The sequence below is a fragment of the Rhinichthys klamathensis genome, unplaced genomic scaffold (genome assembly GCF_029890125.1).
Source record: "Rhinichthys klamathensis goyatoka isolate OS25496 unplaced genomic scaffold, OSU_Roscu_1.1 h1tg000178l_1, whole genome shotgun sequence".
NCBI classification, from domain to species: domain Eukaryota; kingdom Metazoa; phylum Chordata; class Actinopteri; order Cypriniformes; family Leuciscidae; genus Rhinichthys; species Rhinichthys klamathensis.
The window spans coordinates 1,928,998-1,951,020 of record NW_026606707.1 but is presented as its reverse complement, the minus strand read 5'-3'; the positions used below and the strand labels follow the sequence as shown (position 1 = coordinate 1,951,020).

At 36.4% G+C, this 22,023-nt stretch overlaps 2 protein-coding genes across 2 annotated transcripts; both read left to right on the top strand.

Moving 5' to 3' along the window:
* Positions 1 to 211: 211 nt before the first annotated feature.
* mffb (mitochondrial fission factor b) lies at positions 212 to 3,861 on the top strand. Its single transcript, XM_056260832.1, has 6 exons — positions 212 to 433; positions 522 to 697; positions 787 to 875; positions 1,651 to 1,818; positions 2,155 to 2,242; positions 3,316 to 3,861. Exons 1-6 carry the CDS (start codon positions 226 to 228, stop codon positions 3,445 to 3,447), a joined length of 861 nt encoding a protein of 286 aa, XP_056116807.1. The 5' UTR covers positions 212 to 225; the 3' UTR covers positions 3,448 to 3,861.
* Positions 3,862 to 6,699: 2,838 nt separating this feature from the next.
* On the top strand, positions 6,700 to 12,029 carry bpnt2 (3'(2'), 5'-bisphosphate nucleotidase 2). Its single transcript, XM_056260830.1, has 5 exons — positions 6,700 to 7,250; positions 8,150 to 8,309; positions 8,551 to 8,646; positions 9,049 to 9,210; positions 10,764 to 12,029. Exons 1-5 carry the CDS (start codon positions 6,912 to 6,914, stop codon positions 11,018 to 11,020), a joined length of 1,014 nt encoding a protein of 337 aa, XP_056116805.1. The 5' UTR covers positions 6,700 to 6,911; the 3' UTR covers positions 11,021 to 12,029.
* Positions 12,030 to 22,023: the final 9,994 nt, after the last annotated feature.

Genomic DNA, 22,023 nt, shown 5'->3' with positions numbered 1-22,023 from the left:
CGATTTTACTACAATGATCTGAAACCCCATTCGATATAATGATTTTTAGTTTGATATTATCATTGAGGTTATTCGAGATTTTATTAACCAATCCAATCTCTATACCATCATTTTTCTTTGCAGTATAAATTTGTTCTATCCTGATCAAAACATTGTTACTAAAACCAATCTTGAGAATGGTGGATATAATGTATTGTGTGGTTCTCTGTCCTTGTCTATAGGTGAATGAGTGAGACTGACTTCATCTCTGCTGATATGGCAGAGATAAACCGCATCCATTATGAGCTAGAATATACAGAGGGCATCAGTCAACAGATGCGGATCCCAGAGAGGCTAAAGATTTCCTCCAGCTCATCAGAGGAACCGTCTGGTCCCCTTCTTGACGCATCCCACAGTACTATGATGCATGTGCCAGAAAGGATTGTAATTGCAGGTATTAGCAAAGTCATGGTGTGGGTTTTAAGTAAATGAAATGTTAAAGAAAGCAACAGCCAACTAATGCCCATTTTTAACTTATCAAGGAGATAGCAATGACACCCGCTTCGGGAGACCCAGAGATCTGGATTTGATCCAGTCTACGCCACTAGAGACGGTTGAACTGAAGACCCCACCACGGGTTCTCACCCTCAATGATCAACCTCTGGACTTCCTCGAGCCAGAGCCAGTAGGCAACTCCACTGCCCAGCCAAGAGATGAGGTAACACATGAATCAGGAAAATGAAAAACATTGAATAATGCTATCATTTTGACTTCTGAAATTGCGAGCTGTTGTCCCTCTCTTCACAGATGCGATCTCACTTTAGGTCAAGAAGGGAGCGCTGTAGGAGTGAGAACTCAACAATGCATCGCAATGGACAGATAAACAAACATGATTTGTGAGTAAAAATACACTAACCCTCTCACTAACAGCATTGGTATTGTGTATGTGCATAATTATTTGGCATAATTATTTTTCCAACACATTATAATTCTTAACCCTGTAAATATGAAATGATAATAAAATATATATTTTTAAGTAAACAGTTAATTGAAAAAAAAAAAAATATATATAGCCTACACACAAAACACATGCAGTGCAATACAATGATGATTGAGAAATGAATAAATAAACATTCCTAAAAAGCCTGATGTATCATATTTGATGCTCACATTTTAACATTATTAAAATAAAAAGAAGTATAAATACATTTTCTTACTGGGCAGTTGAGAAACAATATATCCATTTTGTTACGTTCAATGAAGTGTCAATTTTTGCCTTCAAGTAAAAAAAAAAAGGGTTTTGTGGTTAACAAATGAGAAAAAAAAAATATATACACACACACATACATATTTCAATTAATATGAGGGCATAAACCATGCATGCATAATAATTATAAAAATAAATGTGGCAATAAAATAGTAAGATTTGGTTTTCCACTATATAGTTTTATAATTGTGACTATTATAATAATGTTTTCGAATCAAGCTGCACATACTGTTACTTCTTCTACTTTGTTTATTTCTGTTTGGAAATGTTATGTAGACCCATTTAGACATTTTGTGTTTTTATATCAGATAGTGAGTCTAGCCACACTTGTGTTGTCTGCAAGCAGATAGGCATTACGTGTCCATGTGTGATTCATGCGTCACAATCACATCTCTCTCTGTTAGTGCAAGCCCGTCTCCATCCCGTGTTCCTGTCCGTACTTGTCCCCCTCTCATCAGCCCTGAGGACGGTCAAAACTTAAATAGTGCCACTGGTGTCCTTGCCTACATCAAGAACACGACTCGCAGGGCTTACCAACAGGTCCTGGAGGTGTTGGACGACAGCCACCGCAGGTGGGCTCTTCCCAAATGATGCATCTCTTTTAATTATGCATATGTAAAGTATAAATGTGTATGTGAATAGTAGATCAAAGTCAAATGCATGCTTATTAAATATGCAGTAAGCGATTTCTGAGAAAGGCTGTTGAAAGCGGATCGAACCGAGCACCACAACACACTTGTAGCCAATCAGCAGTGGGGGGCGTGATTTCAATTATCAACAGTGTTTCTCAGAAATCACTTACTGCACCTTTAAGCTATTCAAATTCATCAGTATTTAATTCATTTTTAAGGGAATAAAAAAAAAAAAAAACAGTTTCTAATCAAATGTTTTTGTGTGTGTGTGTGTAGTCGGACAGCTCTTGTGACTTTTGATCTAGGTCTGGAGAACACTGCTGATGATGCTGTCTTAACAGACGCTGCCTCACTGCGACGACAGGTAATGTGTAACTCTTGTGTCCATAACAAAATGTCCATAAGTCAGGGATGTGATTTTTCCTTATTTTGTATTTTCCTACTTAAAAAGTATGGCCCATGTGATTTCTGAGGGGAAAAAAATTGCTGCATTTTCAAATATTCAAAGGCGGCATGAAATGGAAGTTGCAATAGTCTTTTCTTCCCTATTGTGATGTATAATGGAAGCTTGTTTCCGCCACTGAATGAAAAATAAAAAAGCTGATTGAAACCTGATATCTCGCAATTCTTACTTTTTTATGCGGAATTGCCAGTTTATTTCTTGCAATTCTGAGGGAAACAAATCTATCTTTTTTTTTTCTCTGAATTGGACTTTATAAATCGTAAATTTGAGAAAAGAAATCGGAATTGCGAGAAATAAACTTGCAATTGCAAGAAAAAAAGTCAGAATTGCAAGATATAAACTCGCAATTGTGAGGAAAAAAGTCACAATTATCTTTTAAACTGTTTTATTCCGTGGCGGAAACAAGATTCGATATATATCTGAGTGAAACTGCTTCCGAAACAAGAAAAAAATGTAGGACTGGACATTGATTTTCTTCATCAGGAATTGATTGGATGGTTGTGGTTTGCCATTGCTGTGACTGTGGTTGTCCCGCCCTCGCGCCAGTAATCGCATCATCAGAGAAGACGTCGCTTATTGTGTGCATTTGAAAATCTTCCCAAATGTATAATTATATAAACGTTTATAAATCTGTTGTCAACGAAAGAAAAGCTTTAAGGTCTCCCTGCGTTTTATCCGCCAACAATAAAAGCTATATGGTTTTAATGTTTGAAAGCAAAACACACATTGTGCTGGTTGAGGAGAGAACCCCTGATATGATTGTAAAGCGCTTTGGGTGTATACTGTATAGTAGTACATATGAAAGCGCTATATAAATGCCTCATTCATTCATTCATTCATTGTAGTATTGTTATTTTAGTAAAATATTATTTTTTATTTTACGGTACAGTAGTGTTGTTGTAATTTTCCTTCTCAGTTTTCATCCTTAGCTGATCACATGCATGATTAATCATGTGTTTTGATTTACTGAACAGATCATCAAGCTGAATCGAAGACTGCAGCTACTGGAGCACGAGAATAAAGAGCGAGCCAAGCGGGAAATGGTCATGTACTCCCTCACTGTTGCGTTCTGGCTGGTCAACTCCTGGATCTGGCTCCGTCGCTAAACACCCCTCTTCTCCACTCATCCTTAGAGGGTCTAACAAAATAAAAGACAGTTCGGTCACATTGTATATTAGGTATTTTCTCATTCACAGACTTGTCTGTTAGTTAAGGGTCAATATAGTAATATAACAGTTGCACTACTTTCCATAACAGGTCTAATTATGCTCTAAGAAATGTGGTTATTTTAAATTTTTTGCATACTGTTTTTGTAATTGTTCTGTATGAATAGTTTGATGGTCCAGTGCAACGTGATGTAAAGATGTAAATGTTCGTAATATTTCATTAGACATTCCATTTTTGTGAATGCATGAAAGTTTGTACTCATTTTTCAGTTCAAATATTTTGAGTCATTATTTGTGCAAGAACATATTTAAAGTTGTGGGATCACCAAAGAATTAAAGTGTAAAATGCATAAACTGTATTGCTTGTCACTGAATTTCAGACACTTGATCATGATTTTTACTCATTTTAAATATTTTATTAATATCTGAGCATACATGCCACTGTGTTAAATCCTACAGTAGTGTATCTTCCTTCAAAGATCAATGGGAGCAAAAGCGCAACACTTGTTTTAAAGCAAATAAATAATAGCTCTACCTTTGCTTAAAAAATATCTATAACAGTTGCTGATACTCAGTATAAAAAAAACGTACAGTATATTAAATATCACAGCTTCCTTAAGTCACGGAACACTGCTAAGTGACATAATTCTTTACACTTCTGGAACAAATGTAGTCATTTTCAGGACACATGAGTTCATCCGCATGATTTGCCCTTGAGCCACGGGGTTCCTGTCACATGGTTTATCCTCCAGCTATGCAGTGTCGATGCCGAGGATAATAGTTTCAATAAGCATTTACACAAAACTACTAACTGTCTATCAATATTTGCTGGGAAAAACCACAAATAAAGATTACACACATCTCAAAAAATTTAGAAGTCAAAATATTGTTTTTTTAAGAAATGAGTTTGAAGTTTCAATCAAGGCAACAAATATAAACTCACAATTCTGACTTTTTTCCTGCTTTATATCACGCAATTCTGACTTTATATCTCGCAATTGTGAGAAAAAAAAGCCAGAATTGCGAGATGTAGCCAATTGTGAGATAAAAAGTTGCAATTATTCTTTAAAATGTTTTATTCGTGGCGGCAATTAAGCTTCCATACTTCCATACGTTTTCGCCAAAGAATTAAAATAAATAAATAAAGGTAAATGCGACTTTTTTCTCTCACAATTAGGCCTATGACTCTTTTTCTCGCAATTGCGAGTTTAGATTTCGCAATTCTGATTTTTTTTTTCTCAAAAAGCGTGATATAATAAACTTGCAATTGTGAGTTAAAGTCAGAATTGCGAGTTTAGCCTATCTCATAATTCTGACTTTATAATGCACAAAGTGAGTTTCTATCTCACAATTTTGACTTTATAACTCATTGCGAATTTATCACGCAATTTCAAGGGGAGAAAAGAATCTGCCAACAAAACAAGCTCCCAGGGCCAGTTGTTCAAAGGTAAACTGATCGGATTTTGGTTATCCGATTAGATCAAATCTTGAAAATGGGTTGTTCAAAAGGGAAAGAAGGATTCTGAAATCAGATTAGATCACGGAATCCAATCCTAGTTTTAATCTGGATCAAACCTTCAGTTTGTGTTGTTCAAAACTTGTCAGATTTGGATAACTTTGTTTGATCCAAAAACACAGGATTATCCTGATCCCAACATCAGGGAGAAGGTGGATTCCAGGAAGAAAATGTAGTAAAACTTTAAAATACATTTGTATCATTTAGTGTATATACTTTTATTCATATTTTGCACTTGACTTGTGTAACCGTTGTAACAGTGATAAAGTAGACATAGGCTACCAATTAAGCTATTCAGTATAGTGAAGTAAAAATAGAATAAAAATAAAAATGATCTTGTCCCCATTAAATAATCCCCCAAACAGACTTCAATAACAAACAAAAATAATATATATATATATATATATATAATATGCTGGTCTCTCCTCCTCAGATGAAGAAGAACCTCGAACATTCTTTATTTTGGTAACTATTGTACATTTAGCCATTTTTTTAAAAGATGTTTTCAAAATAATCCACAATGTATTTGTTAATGTATATTTGTTTTTTATTTGTTGTGGCTCAGATGAGGAGTCATAAAAGAAATTATGAATGGAAGTGGATGTTTATGTTATTTTTGTGTTTTGTCTCAAAATAAGAAACACAGTGACCCCATGTTGGCTCTTCTACCTGTCCTTTAGCTGGTAGCCCACATTGTAATATGTTGTCCCATTTAGAGCACTGGTAATCCGGATTTGGTCATCTTGAAAACTCTGTATCTGGATCAGGGTGATCTAGTCCAATGTTGCCTTGAAAAACCGGCATAAAATTAAGACGGATTACCTGATCCTGAATAGAAAAAAATGGGATTTCCAAATCCGGATCATTTTGATCCATATTAATGTTTTGAACAACTGGCCCCCATGGATTGTGATTCTGAAGCATAGACTGTGTTCTGAAGCAATAGAGGGCGCTCTCTCGTTCTGAACACGTTTCTGACTGTTGTCGCCCTGACCTGGAAGAAAAACGGAGTGTGAGATGGGAAGTCCGGTTCTTTTCCACGAACCGGTTCTTTCGGACAGTTCGTTTCAACGAACCGGTTCAAAAACCGGTTCATCGGTTCTTTTACGTCTTCACGTAATGACGTCAATTATATCATCCCGGCGGATAAAAGTACATTCAGTCAGATAAAGGCATTTGTAATCATAACGTCAGTTAAATAATAGTGATCAGCGTCATAATCATCTTGGATAAGTTTCTTACATTTACGCTTTGCAAATGAACCCTGTGCAGGTCTAAACGATAGCCTATAAAGTGAATAAATTGGTCTTCATCAGTTTTATTTTATGTGTTATTAAATAAACTTACATTTCGCCGCATTCGGCCCCTCGGTTCACCTGTGCTCATGTATCAGCACAGCATGCACTTGGCCGAAAAAAAGTTCGGTAGAGACTGTGCTATCGCGCATGCTCAGTATCTCCAGCTCATCAGTTCCAGATTCAGTCCGATTTAGTGTACTGGTTCGACCGGTTCATTAAAAAGAACCGGTTCAAAAAAATGATTCGTTCACGAAGCGGACATCGCAGTGAGTTCGGCCCTGCTTGGCACAGCAGTGGACGTGGAACAGTCAGTGTATTAAGTTACTTGCTGTCAGTCAGTGATGGATCCGTTATTGTGAGAACGTACTAAGACTGCGGCGGAATATCCTACAAACCAATGAAGGAAGCTTTCGCTCGACCCTGGACTCAGCCGGTCAAGGAAATAAGTAACTTTTGATTAGCATTTCGATCGCTTGTGCTATAATTGTATTCAAATCAGGGTGCAAATGCTCACCTTGGAGGAGCACGTCTAGTATAGCAGTTGTCCTGTTCTCATATTCACTGGCTTCGCTCGCACGGTCGTTTTCGCGATGGCTCCGATGGGCATCCGACTGTCGCCGCTCGGCATAGCCGTGTTCTGCATACTGGGAGTCGGTGTGATCTATCACCTATACGCGGGAGTTTTGTCCAGCAGATTCGCCTCGTTCAGACAGAAGACGACCGTGGATCTGCGAGACCTGCTCGCGCTGTCCATGGATGCTGCGGTGCAGGGCGGACGGGAGGTGAAGAGGATCAGGGAGGACAACACGCTGGAGGAGAAGTCAAAGGGCGAAACTAAAGAAGGTGCCAGTGAAAAGCTCACGCTGGGTGATCTGAACTCCCACCGAAAGATGTTCTACCTGATCAAGAACACCTACCCTAATATACAGGTACAGCTGATCTGTACTTCACAAAAATACCATGGTAGCAGCTAACCATAATCCGCGGGTAAGTTACACAGTTAAAAAAGATACAACCCGACAGACTGATCAGGACGCGAAGCGGAGGGGTCTTGAATCAGCCTGAAGTGGTTGTATTCGCTATAACAACCGCCTCGCTCTACATTATCCCGCTTATTAAATGGCTACCTACCAAATAAATCAATAATTTGACACAAAAATATTGATTTAAAAAGGAGTTTATTGATTTAAAGGAGTTTAAACTCCAGAGTGAACAGAACTGTGTCCATGGCAACGCTGTTTTTCATGGCAACGGTGTTATACTTAGCAGCGGTCTGTTATCAAGAAATAAGTAACAGACCGCATTCTACATTAGAATCAAAGAGTATAGAAGAACAAAAAAAAGAAAGTATTATTATTTTTAATATTTATTTCATGTGCCCTTAACCAAAATAACTTCCCCTCCGTATTTTACTGGCGCGAGGGCGTCCTGTCACTCACATCCAACCAGCCAATCAATTCACGATTTACAGAAGCAAGTTCCGCCCGACATTTTTTCTTGTTTGAAAAGCCGCTTCACTCACATATGCCACACTAGGGAAGAAAAATATAACTTCTGTTAAACAAGCACGCAGTCATCTTTAGAATTTGGTCTTTTAACTTCTGTTTTTGTGGTAGCTCTGGTATATTTCAATGGCGTTGCTGTCGAAGAGTAATTCGCTGGTGAAATTAATTTACTTATTGTAGAGTTAAAGAAAGTTTTCGTCCGCTTAAAGAGGATGTCATAAGAGATTTTAAAAGAGGTTAAAAAGTTTTTCAGTTTTTAGGTTAAGCAACAGAAACGGCTGCGTAAATGTTCTTCAAAGTGTGGTTTTCTTTTCTGTTTGCAGGTGAACTCAGAAGAACATGCGAACGCAGAGGGTGAGGCCACTTTGTGGACACGCATCATCCCTGAAGAAATTCTGGCCAAGATCCCTGGGGAGAAGGAGGTTCCTGCAAACAAGATCACAGTGTGGATTGATCCACTGGACGCCACTCAGGAATACACAGGTCTGGTGCAACTCTTTATTTATAAATCATATCACCATAAATCAAGTCACCTTTGAACTGCCGGAATTTTAGGAGGAATAATATTATATCTTCAATTGCCACATTATTTGTGTAGGTTATCTATATACGAGTTGTAGTTTTATTATGCAAGTCCTGCTGTTGTAGTGGGAGGAACAGTTTTATGGTCCAGCGGTGCACAAGTGCTGTACCAGGATGTAAATCCTGTTTGTGCTTTCAACAGAAAACCTCCGGAAGTATGTCACCACCATGGTGTGTGTGGCTGTGGATGGGAGTCCTGTAATAGGTGTGATCCACAAACCCTTCACTGGGTACACAGGTGTGTTTATTTAAGCTTTACAGACATTACCACAAAACCAGATTACCAGGTGGCTTTGGATACAGGATCTAGGAGCCATTTTGGGAATGCTGAGGAGTGAGCGATTTGTAGTTTTCATAGTTCATTTTCTGCACTTTTTTGGTTACATCAAATATATGGTTCTTTGACAAGAACTACACAATGTGTAATGATTAGCTAATAAACAAGAAAACACATAAGTAAATTAACATTATATTAATGTGAGACTTCAAGATAATTGTTTGTGTCTTTAATGACAATTACAGTAGTTTATTATTGTGTATAAGGGCATTAATGATCATTATACCTAAACTGTCCTGTTCTGACTGTTCTGTATTTAATGGATTCATACTGTGGTGCTCACACATGCTCTCTCATCATCAGCATGGGGTTTTGTTGGAGAGGGATCCAATGTGGCACCTCGTTCTTCCTACAACACGAACTCTCCTACGGTGATCGTCTCACGCTCTCACTCGGGCAAGGTGAAGAGCTTCGTTCAGGCTGCCTTTGGAAACAATACGGAAATATTACCAGCAGGGGGTGCAGGTACTGCATTCTGAGAGATTATCAAATAAATGTTTTGAAAAAATATTTACAATAAATATGTTCACTACCATTCAAAGGTTTGTGGTCAGTAAGATTGGTTAACAAAAGATATCTATTTCAAATACATGCTGTTGTTTTAACATTTCTATTCATCAAAGAATCCTAAAAAAAATTATCATTGCTTCCACAAAAAAAAATATTAAGGAGCACAACTGTTTTCAATATTGATAATGATGATAATCATAAATGTTTCTTGAGCAGCAAATCAGCATATTAGAATGATTTCTGAATGATCATGTGACACTGAAGACTGGAGTAATGATGCTGAACATTCAGCTTTGATCACAGGAATAAATTACATTTTTAAATATATTCAAATAGAAAACAGTTATTTTAAATTGTAATAGCATTAAAATTAACATTAACATTAAAAACATAAAACTTTTGAACAGAAGTTTATTAAAATATAATTTTGTTGTACTAATATTAATATCAACAATTAAGTACCATAATTAATTGTTGATATTAATATTTATACACAGAAATAATACTTTAATATATATTTTAATATAATTGTTTTTAAATGAAGACATTTCAATTAAAGAAAAAATTCATTTTCATTAGTTACGCACCCTCATGTCGTTCCAAAACTGTAAGACTTTCGTTCATCTTCGGAACACAAATGAAGATATTTTTAATGAAATATGAGAGATTTCTGTCCCTCCATTGACAGCTATGCAACTACCACTTTCTCGCTTCAAAAAGTTAATTAAGAGATCATAAAACTAATCCATATGAGTTGAGCGGTTTAGTCCAAATTTTCTGAAGAGACTCGATCACTTTCTATGATGAACAGATTGAATTTAGGCTTTTATTCACATATAAACATTAATCAGTGAACATAAACAGAAGCTCAACCGAACCTGCTTGACGCGAGAGAACAAACCTCATTGGTTCTTGCAGAAGCTCAAACGTGCTGCGTAACACATGAGAATGAACCTCACTGGTTCTCGCATGTCAAGCGAACATGCGTGAGCGTCCGTTTACATTAAAAGATATGTGCGTAGTTGAATGTTTATATGTGAATAAAAGACCACTCAATTCATATGGATTATTTTTGCGAACTTTTTGAAGCGTCAAAGTGGTAGTTACGTAGCTGTCAATGGAGGGATAGAAATCTCTCAGATTTCATCAAAAAGATCTTCATTTGCATTCCGAAGATGAACGAAAGTCTTACGGGTTTGGAACGACATGAGGGTGAGTAATAAAGACAGAATTTTCATTTTTGGTTGAAAAAACCCTTTAAATACATGATCCTTGTGTTATTGTGAACGATTCATTGGTGCATTTTATTCTGAAGTTTAAAAATGTTTGTAATAGTTCATATATTTTAACCCTTTCTTGTCACCCCAAATCTTTTCACATTCCAATTAATTCCAAATATCATTCTACTTTTTTTTTCTTACTAAATATAAAATAGTTGTCAATGACTGTGGCAGGAGAAAATAAAACTGTACTTTGCTTCAGTAACCTTTGTGTTTCCCCCTCCACAGGATACAAGGTACTGGCTCTTCTAGACTCCACTGATAAGGAACAAGAGATGGCCGATATGTACATCCACGTGACGTACATCAAAAAGTGGGATATCTGTGCAGGCGATGCCATCTTGAGGTCTCTTGGTGGTCAAATGACAACTCTGAAAGGAGAGCAGATTGATTACTCGGGGTCAGAAGGAAACACGGGCGGCCTGCTGGCCAGCATCAACACTGACCACAAGGGATTGGTGAAAAGACTCCCTCCTTGGGAATAGAACAAACAATAATAAATCACCATGTGGTCCTGTCCCCAACACTCCCATTTTCTTCAGTTCCACACAGGTGTGTAGAAATACGAGGAAATGAGATAAGCGTGCGGCACGAGATGGCCGATCCAACACCTGTAGCTCAATTAAATGTGTAAAGAATACCCAAAGGAGTTCGAGAAGTGTTACCGGTTTTGTACAAAGGAAGCGTGCCTTTGGCTTGTACGGATCATTAGTGTGACACATTTAAAGAATGTTTATGTGTAAATGAACTAAAAGTGTGAGACTCGAATCATGAGGTCACTTTTTTTTTTTTTATTAATCTCCAAGGTGAACCAGTAGCTCTATTTCTCGTTTGATTTTTGAGGATATAGTTTCTAAACTTACTGGAAAAAAACAGGTTTCAAATGGTTTTGGGTAAAGATTTAACTGTGAATCCAGAGATAACTTGAATATGACGTCCTTGTGCGTAGCGCTACTTCGCATAATTGACTACATCGTTCCCCTTGATGCCGTTTTTCCGGTTTCTCTGTCAGATATCAATTTGTAAAGTTTATACTCTGATACCTGAATTGCTGTGTGATTAGACTAAAGAGGTTTAAGCACCATTTGTAAATAAAACATATAATATAGTATGTTCAGATTGAAGTCTTGTTTCTAAGGAAAGTTGGAAGATAAAATGGATTTAATGGAGTAGAAACTCAGCAGTCATCATTCAGATGTTGATCTTTCGTAGGGTTTTTCACTGTGATTGCCAATTTAAAAAAAAAAAACATTTTTGTATGAGTATTCATACTCTTTCCATGATTGTTTGTTGAGTTCCTTTGGATAGTCATGTACTGTTTACGTTCTGACAACAACATTGTGTGCATGAAAAAAGAGAATGGGGAAAAAATCAAATTCTGCATGTGCCCTTTTACAGATCTTGTCTGAGATTTGAGGCATGTTATTTGGCATCACATTGATTGACATCATCATTCTGCCTTTAATAAATAAATGTATATGGGTTTTATAAAGAGTGAAACTTATTTTTTGTGTGTGTTGAAATACAGTTTTGCATTGTCAAACAATGCTTTGGTGAAGGGAATGTATACTCTTAGGACAAAAGGTTCAGTGGGGTTCTACTGTATATAGAACCCTAGGGTTCTTTTTTTACCTTAAATTTAAAGAACACTTAATGCCAAAAAGGTTCTATACAAGGAGAAAAGTCTTGCATGATTGCTAATAATTAGTATTTAATGGTTATTTCATTTCATTCATTTTTTTCTATTGAAAAGAATGTTTACAAGCTGTTTAATTCATAAAATGTAGTTAATTAAATTTAAACTAAATTAATTAATTAAAACTTAATCCATAAAATGATCACTGATGGGAACCACGAAAATGTTTGAATATATAAAGCGCCCGACAGAACACTTTAAAGGGTTAGTTCACCCCAAAAAATTCATTTCTGTCATTAATTACTCACCCTCATGTATTTCTTAAACCCATAAGCCATTCGTTCATCTTCGGAAGACAAATTGTTTATGAATGATATGAAATCCGAGAGCTTTCTGACCCCCGTGATGTGTCGTGGACGTGGTGCTCACGTGAACAGCGTCAGAGAATGACACAAAAGAGAAGAAATTGTTGAATAAAGTCGTTATTTTTGTTTTGATTTTGTGCGCAAAAAGTATTCTCGTCGCTTCATAACATCAAGGTTGAACCACTGTAGTCACATGGACTATTTTAACGACGTCTTTACCTTTACCTTTCTGGACCTTGAAAGTGGTTATTACATTGCAGTCAGAAAGCTTGCATTTAAATATTCTCTAAACATCTGTTAACAGATTCTAAAATGGTTCTTATCAGTATTTGTCTGCACATCATGAAGATGTTGATAAATGTGAACTAAAGAGAGCATCTGATTTTCCCACCACAAGGTGGCAGTTTCGTCTTATCTCATGTTTTTATTTTTATTATATAAATGCAGTAGAGCAACAAAAAGTATGTTTTTATGATTGTGGATGCATAATTAATTTCTTGACCAGCATAAACTGAGTCGTTGAAACAGGAATTCTGTAGTGAGATGTTAAAACACGAATCAGAGTGTGCGGTGGACACAGCGGGCAGTGAAACTGAGCTGCTCGATTCTTGTTTTTCCACACCATCACACTCAATTCAGCTTTAAATGAGTTTGCCAGCACTTCACAGCTAGCTACGCCACATCGTCTTTCTCCAACGCTCACGTTTTACATTTCTGCAGATGTCTTCAATTATCACAGCATGCCATTCTAACCCTCTGTGACAGATCCTCCACTCCAGTGTGTCGATGAACCCCCCGCGAGGATGCGGAATTAGACAAAAGTCATGTCAATCTCCCGAAAAGGCTTTTATGGAAGAAAGAACAAATCCATATTTACAGTAGATCAATCTGCAGGACAGATTCAAATGTTCGAAATAAAAGTTCGACATGATTACAAAGAGTAGGCCTATTGTTTTGTAATGTGACAGATGTGTACGCTTCCTCCTGATAAAAAATTATAAACATGACTGGTTGCTGATTCCTGCCATGATGAGCATATTTATGGATTATTGCATTATTCATAGTTACTATCTATTATCTCACTGGTCATATTGATGTGTTGCTACAAAGCTTGCTGCCATTTCTTTGATGTGTTAAAGGGAGTTCTTTAGCCCTGCTCCGGAATATGGATTTTCTTAGTAAAATGTTTGTTTACTCAACAGTCACACCCCATGTTTCTATAACTTTTATGTTCCAGTTGGTTTTTGTTGAAACATTATTTAAAAACATCTGAAAACGATTTTATTAAAATAAACAGATTTTCTTTGTTTCACTTTTTTTTTTGATGAACCCTAGCCCTGTGATAATATATAATATAATGGATTTGATATCATGAAGATTTAATATTTAATGAAGAATTTAACTAATGATAATCTAAATAAAAATAAAGTAGAAAAACCAATTCATAATTTATTTTTAAAAATGAAGATAGATAGATAGATAGATAGATAGATAGATAGATAGATAGATAGATAGATAGATAGATAGATAGATAGATAGATAGATAGATAGATAGATAGATAGATAGATAGATAGATAGATAGATAGATATTTCCCATAACTCACTGCCAGGACTCATGATCCCTGATTGCATCCACCAGTGTCTCATTACCTTGTCAGTCTCAGCCTGTTTAAACCATGTACACTCATTCATTCTCTGCGAAGTCTTGTTTGTTGTTGCGCTGCATTTCTGAGCATTTCTCTGGTTCCATGTATTTTGGTTTTTGGACTCTCCGCCTGCCTTTAGATTACCTGTTTGCCTTGTTCCCAACCTTGTGTGTTTTGTTTGTTTGGACTGCCTACCTGCATGTGTTTTGACCTTTTGCCTGTATTGGATTACGTGTCTGGATTGCCCCATTATTAAAAACTGCATTTGGATCTCAACCTTCTTGTCACAGACAGACAGACACAAATTACAACTGTCCCTCTGTTGTGGTGTCATATCCACCAAAACATAAAAATAGTTTTCTTTATAAAAATATGTTGTATGAAATGTTGACATATTTGTTTACCAAGGAGACACAAGTGTCAGTGAAGAGCTTGAGATAAAAACCATGCACATGTGTGAAGACAAAGAAATTTGTAAATATCACTTGCAGAATAGTTTTGTGTTTTAATATATTCAAATAAAATAATTTCCAGTCGAGCTGTAATTTTGTACAAAGTGTGATTTTTTTTTTATTGTATGTATTTTAGGATACACAAATAAATTGTTATCTAAGAAATTAGACTTAGCACAGTTTTAAAAAAAACCTGTTTTTATTATAGAATGCTAAACAACATATAATTTAACGTGGTGGAAAATAATTAGTTGGTTGAGAGAAAAAAAAAGACAAATAATGACAAATATTTCCTGTGATGCATGTAAATCCACTGGATGTGTAAGTGATCCACAAACTGGACGAGTTACCCAAAAAACAAAGCCTTTATCCTATTATCATTACTAGCAACCCCAGCTGTCAGTCATCCAATTAATGTACTGTAAGGCACATCGAAAGGAAACAAACATCTGCTACATGACAAGTGAGCACATTGTTATAAACCTCAAATAAATCAGATTTAATATCCACTAACAAGATGGAAGCACTGCGCTATTTTAGCATTTAGAAGTGAGTAAGATTTATGCACTATAGCTCTATATACAGGCCGCTGTCAGTTCAAATCCCTCTAGTCTCAGCTGATGTTGTGCCTTCAAGCAAAGTGTTTAACCTGTTTCTAGCATGGCTGCCACAGAGTTTGACTTTTATTTGTTACTTGTGGCAAATTTGACTAGACATATGCAAAGTAAAGCACTCATACCAGTGCAAGCTGGATTCAGCCAGATACACAAGATATTTGATGAGATGGGAAAGACAAATAAAGGGGGGAAATAATCTTTCGGTGGGTGTGAAAACAGTTCACAGGGGATACGTCTCTTGACATGATAAAAAAAAGAGAGAAGAAGGAAGAATTGGCTCAGAGCACACAACTGAAATGAAGTGTGGATGAACATTCCCATGGGTAAATTATCCTGACACCATCAGAACACTTGATAGGCTGTTGAAGAGCATGATAATCCATGTGTGCTGAGAAATGAGCTCTTACTGTCACGTGAGGAGTATTGAAGACTATCTACTGATTGTATATATTTGTCAGTGAGATGTAACCTAAATCAAATTAAGGACAAGATTGAAATTTTCAATCAATACTAAAGTTACTATGACTTTGGGTGAAATCATGTAATAAAAATGTTCTGCGATCAATGCAATATTGGAATCCACATAATATATTTAAATTAGTCTACACACTATTTAACCACAGAGCTTGCTAGGCTATACATTACATGATTGTTGTTGTGTGTTGAAATCATTTGGCTCTCTGGAATACTTCATACTGATTGGTCAGTCGCGGCACTAGGCTACTTTTTTCAAATTTTCACTTTTGCCTGCAAAGATGTTCAAATAAACTACAATTGGTTTGGATGCTCAAACTAAATGTCAACATAAAATACATTCATCAGTAAAAAATAAACTTCTAAAGCCCATAACTTATAATATATATATAATATATATGGGTTTTAGAAGTATTTTTTTTTTTTACTGAAATATGTATTTTATTTTTAATAAAATGTGCAGACTGATCTCATGAAATGGCGTATGTATGACACGCCAATTCGTATTTCCATTTTTGGCGTGCTATCAACACGCATAATCGCTTTTCAGCGTGTTTATCAACGCCGTTGACTTAACGTTATATTACTGTACACTACCGTTCAAAAGTTTGGGGTCGGTACGATTTTAAATACTTTAAAAAAAATTCTCTTCTGCTAACCATGGCTGCGCTTATTTGATTAAAAATACAACAAAAATCAGTTATAGTATTAAATATTATTCCAGTGTAAATCAGCTGTGTGAATATATAGTAGGGTAGAGTGGGGGAAAATGCCCCCCTGGGGTAAAACGCCCCCCACCCGTTTTTCCCAAAATAACCACTAGAATGAATCAAGATACATTTTTACTATTGCTATGCACTACGTTGAAAACGGGGATATACAAGTCTCCATGGAGAAGCTGACACCAGCGACGTATTTGAAGAGAAGAGGATTACATGGAAAGTGCTATAACTTTCAGATATTAATAAACAAGTTTTTAATAGAATATTGTTCACAGTGATATCACATTGATGTATGATAGATGAATAGTGATGTCTGTAGTTTGAGAGCATATGTTATTTATAAGGAATATAATTATATTTTTTAAAAATAAACAATTTTTTAAAAAGACATAGCTTGTGGGGTAAAACGCCCCCTATGCTGAGGGGTAAAACGACCCCCAAGGGGCATAGTTTCTCTTTATCATAATTACTACAGTAACATATTTCTGTTCATCAAAGTCTTTATTTTACACTTTAATGCAGTATAACTAGGCGGTAAAATCAAAATATTTGAACAAAACATGAAAAAATTACCTCAAGTGAGCATTAGCTAGCTTGGTGAATGCAATGATGGAAGGTGGTTAGGTGACCCAATGATAAAACACAGTGACCTTTAATGCATTTATGGAATATATTTCACTATAAATATACTAATTTATGTTTAATATTTATTTAGGGTTTTCTGTTTTTCTTGATGATAGTGGTGAACAAATACTACATCAATTATCAACCCCATATTGGCCTAGTGTAGAAATCCAAATATTAAAATGTTAGAAATTTGGCTATTTTGTACATTGCTGAAATAAATATTAATAGGTATATATATATATATATATATACATGTTGTTGCATTACTTGCCTTTTACTTTTAGAGATTAAAAACTATGTTCATTTTGCTGTTGATCTATGAAGCAAACTGATTGGTAAGAAAGGGGGCATTTTACCCCACCTTGGGGGGCGTTTTACCCCACCGCTGGGGCAAAACGCTAGCCTGGTTCTACCAGACTCTCGTACATTTCATTTGTACAGAGAGTCTGGCCTCGCTCCATTGAGAAACGTTTACTTCCTTGTAGGCGGGTTCTCTGTTAAAGTTCAAAACTATTGGATCTGCCCAGCGTCACTCAGGATCTGCCATAGCCAATCGCTAACGTGTGGTCGTGACGTATGTCATGCGCCGAAACCGGCTGGAAACAACAAGTCCGAATTCCATATTCATAAATCTAAATATCTAAATGCTAAACCTCTCTTTCTTATATTTGTGAAAGAATTTAAAAAATACCTCTTTTCAATTAAGTTGTCTGAGAACAAAAAAAGCCTTAAAAACATCTGTTTGTAATTATTTTCCTTTTTTCAGTGTCATGTAATTCTCTTAACTTGTTCATGTTTATTTTATATTATCCCCCTACTGTTTTATTTTTGTTTTTTTTTATTATTATTTTTTGTTTGTTTTTGTATTACGTTTTCTGTTATTACTTGTGTATTGTTTTAAGCAATAAAAAAAAACAAGTCCGAATGATCAGAGGATTATGTTTAGAATAAGATGTCTGTCAACGAGAGCTGCATGTTTTGTTCATCGAATTTAAGAGTTCAAGGAACAATTCTAAATGTATATTTGACACTAAGGACAGTGATGTATTCAGTCAACTGTCGAAGCTGGGTGTAATCATTAACAATACGCCGCTGCGGTCGTTTCGGATCTGCCGCAAATGCTGTACAGTGATCATCGTGCACGCCGAGCTGCCCAGCACCAACTCCTAACCTTTCTGCCTCCCTCACTTGGTCCTCCATTAGTGCAACAAGAGGAGACGACAACAACTATCGGCTTTGCATCCTATCGTTCGCCTTAGCTAACTCATTCACCACTAGCGGAGTGAGCTGGAAAATTAAACTTTTCCCGAACCCCGTGGGGAGGAGGGCCACAACATCATGGCCACCAACAACACTTAGCAAACATTGATCTTGCTCCGGCTTTAACTTCTGGATATTCGGCAGTTTTGCAACAACGGACCGAATAGATTTTCTCACGTCTTTCTCCGCTGCCATTACTGAACTCCAACTCAAACTGACGCGCTACATCAACGTCATCGTTCTCAGCCACTCCCTCTGTTCGCTGATTGGACCGGTAAAAAAATTATTTCTGGAAACCAAAGTCTACAGCACAATCCCAGACGTAGTACTGAAGGAAAATAAAATTGAGCGGAAGTGCGTAGGAGGGCGGAGCCAGGCTAGCAAAACGCCCCCTTTGTACAAAAATATTTTCAGTCAAAAAAAAATATTTATTATGAAGGTTGAGCAAATTTAATATTTGGTAAATAACTCCTGCCATAGACACTCAAAACTGGGATGGCAATTCTAGTCACATTTATGTTTTGTTTCACAGTAATGTCACATTTTCCTTAAGGGGGGCGTTTTCCCCCACTCTACCCTAAAGTGTAATTTATTCCTGTGATCAAAGCTGAATTTTCAGCATCACCAGTGTCAGTGTCTTCAGTGTCAAATTATCCTTCACAAATCAGTATATGAGGATTTGATGCTCAAGAAACATTTATTATTATTATCGATGTTGAAACAGTTGTTGGTCTGTCAGTTGTACAGTTTTTTTTTCTTTAGGATTCTTTGATGAATAGGAAGTTCAAAAGAACAGCATTTGTTTGAAATAGAATCTTTTGTAACATTATAAATGTCTTTACTGTCCTTGATAAATAAAAGTATTGATTTCTTTCCTCCAAAAAATAAAAATAAAATTCTCACTGACCCCAAACTTTTGAACGGTAGGCTAGTGTATATAAATATATGACCTAGCTACCCCAACCCCGTCCCTAAACCTACCCGTCACTGGGGTTAATACCATTTATGAGTCTTCCCCTACCATCCTAGGAAAAAAATGTAGATCCCCAGATGTAGATCTACATTTTGCTTCGTTTCGCTCGGACATTTAACGGCGTGTAGGCCTACACGCGGAATCACTCGGACATTTAACGGCGTAGACATATAAAAGATGACGGTTCGTTTCGGCGTGGACATACACGCGGATAGCTCAAACCTATAGATAACACGCCACTTGACTTGAAAGTGGCGTGTATGTTTACGCAAAGTCATGATGTCATGTTGAAATGTAGCCTATGTAAATTCTAATGCCTCTCACACCTCAGACTTGCGCTCTCTCCTCCATCTTGTAACTAAAGTCCTTATATTTGTCTTGTTGCTAATCAGATTGTTTTGTCCGTTATAATAGACAAATTTGTTTTCTTAACAGATACAGGTAAAGTAATCTTTGCACGATCGTGTCGGCATGTTTATTTCAGTGGTCTCGCAACTTGGCAGCGGTTGGAGTGTGATAAAATTAGCACAAAATGTAATCTTGAGGAAGTGTTAACAGGACCAACCAATATTAATTAGATCCACTATTTAACACTTCTGGAACTCATACATTTCTTTTATGTTTTTTTAATTATAGGCTAGGCTATAACTAAAATATGTGTTTACAATAGTTAACAAATCAACGTTCCATCTCCATGTTAATATTTATTTGGAGATTAGCCATTTTTTAGGTGCATTACTGCATTTTTATGTTTTCACAAACCGAGGGATGAGACAAGATGTCTGGTAATCGGCAGCATGGCACAGATGCTGTCGACAGAATTTAACTTGTTTGACTCTTGGATTCCAGCTTGAACTTTATTATAGCTACGCCATGAGGTGTTGCAGGCTACAAAGTCTGATATCAGTATTTATTCCTCTGCTGCTGTATCACCTGCAAATTTGTTTGGGCTTGGGGAAAACACAGAGTCTGGTGATTCAGAGCGTGTGACGGAACATACACCTCTCTCTAGGCCATTTCTTGCTTGGTTATTTACGCATAGAGGATAATGGATTAACGGAGCCCAGGCTTTTGGCATCAGCAGTATGGCACATTGTGGGGGGGCACAATGAGCCATAGCACATTGCTCACGAACAGAAAACTTTGTGAGATATACAGTTGTGAGAAACAGTCTGTCGTGATCATCGAAATCCCCTTAAAGCCATAATAAAAACAGTTTAGTCCCTCAACAGAAGCAACTATCAATTAGAGTTATGAGCGTCAATGTGTAGGACTAGTGATTTTCCACAGGGCCAAGTCTGCAACAGCTGTTTAAGTGGATGGCTTTATATATAGCAGAAATAACCACTTGATTTGTTGTGATGTGTCACTTCTGTGACATGTTGTTGTGCAATAAACTGAATTAATGGGGCATTTTCAACCTATGCAGTATGCACTACACTCCAATAAGACTAATGCTTCCAAAGCAAGTCAAGTCGAAGCTTTATTGTCAAATGTGCAAAAGCACAGTCAAGTACAATGAAATAATGTTTTCTTTGCAGAGCTAAGACAACATACATTTGGCATTAACAACAACTGACTGAACACATAAGAACTCAGAACAATAAAAATAGATGAGACGGCAGTTAGTTACGGTCCTCGAATTTGATTGGCCAAGCACTGTTGCTAGAAAGCCGATATTTATTCGTTTCAGACATGTCTCTTTTTTTAGGTCATTCCCCATATTTATGACCATAGGCAAGTCAAAGTAATGGCAGTGAATGCAAAAATACATACCGAGAACATTTTTTACAGATCTCAAGTTAGCACAGACCCAACCAAATCTAACATTGGCGGACATTTATAGCCACAATCCATCTGTGTAAACCTGTGAGAGTCTTTTGGAAAGTCATGGAAATGATATTGTGGATTTTATTTTGCTATACTGGAGCAAAGTTTACCCAACTGGGACAACTTCCCCTTCTGAAAACCTTCATAAGCGGTGGGGATTTTTCAGTGAAGAAGAGAAAGATCTGTCCTTATTAATAAATATCCGCTAAACCAATTCCTTCAAAAACACTGATACATTCAAGACCGAAACAATAAACCCATGCAGTGTCTTATGGTAATAAAATTGCTGTCCGATTTCAAATGTTTCCAAGAAGGGATTTATCCAAAAGTCGTTTTGTAATGAATTTTAAAAATAGACTTTTATTTCTGAAATGCTGGAAATGGGCGATGATCATGGCAGCAACAGGTATGCAAAAACATTTTAAAATAACTATTTTATACATTTATTACTAAAGATTTGCATGACTAATAATTTTAGTTGATCAGATTGTCAGATCAAATGTTTACCATGTGTAATTGAGAGGCTGTGTTAACTTATTTCTGCTAATTTTCACATTTTTTAAATAACATCCATGATTTGGAGAGATAAAATGCGAGACAGAAAACCATTTAAACCATAGCACTTGCAATGTACTATTATTAAATAGAATATTTAGTAAATGTTGTAATAAGAAGTAAATAATAAGTAATATACAAATAAATGTTGAACTTCCTCCTTAACAAAACGATCATCTAAAAAGTTGAAATCACAATTACCTTCCGTCACTGGATCATTTCTACTGTGTGCAAACTATTTTTGGTGGCAGAACAAGAATAGAGAAAGTAACTGGCAATGTGTCTGAAATCCAAGGTACACAATAACTTCTTGTTAATTGAACTATTGTA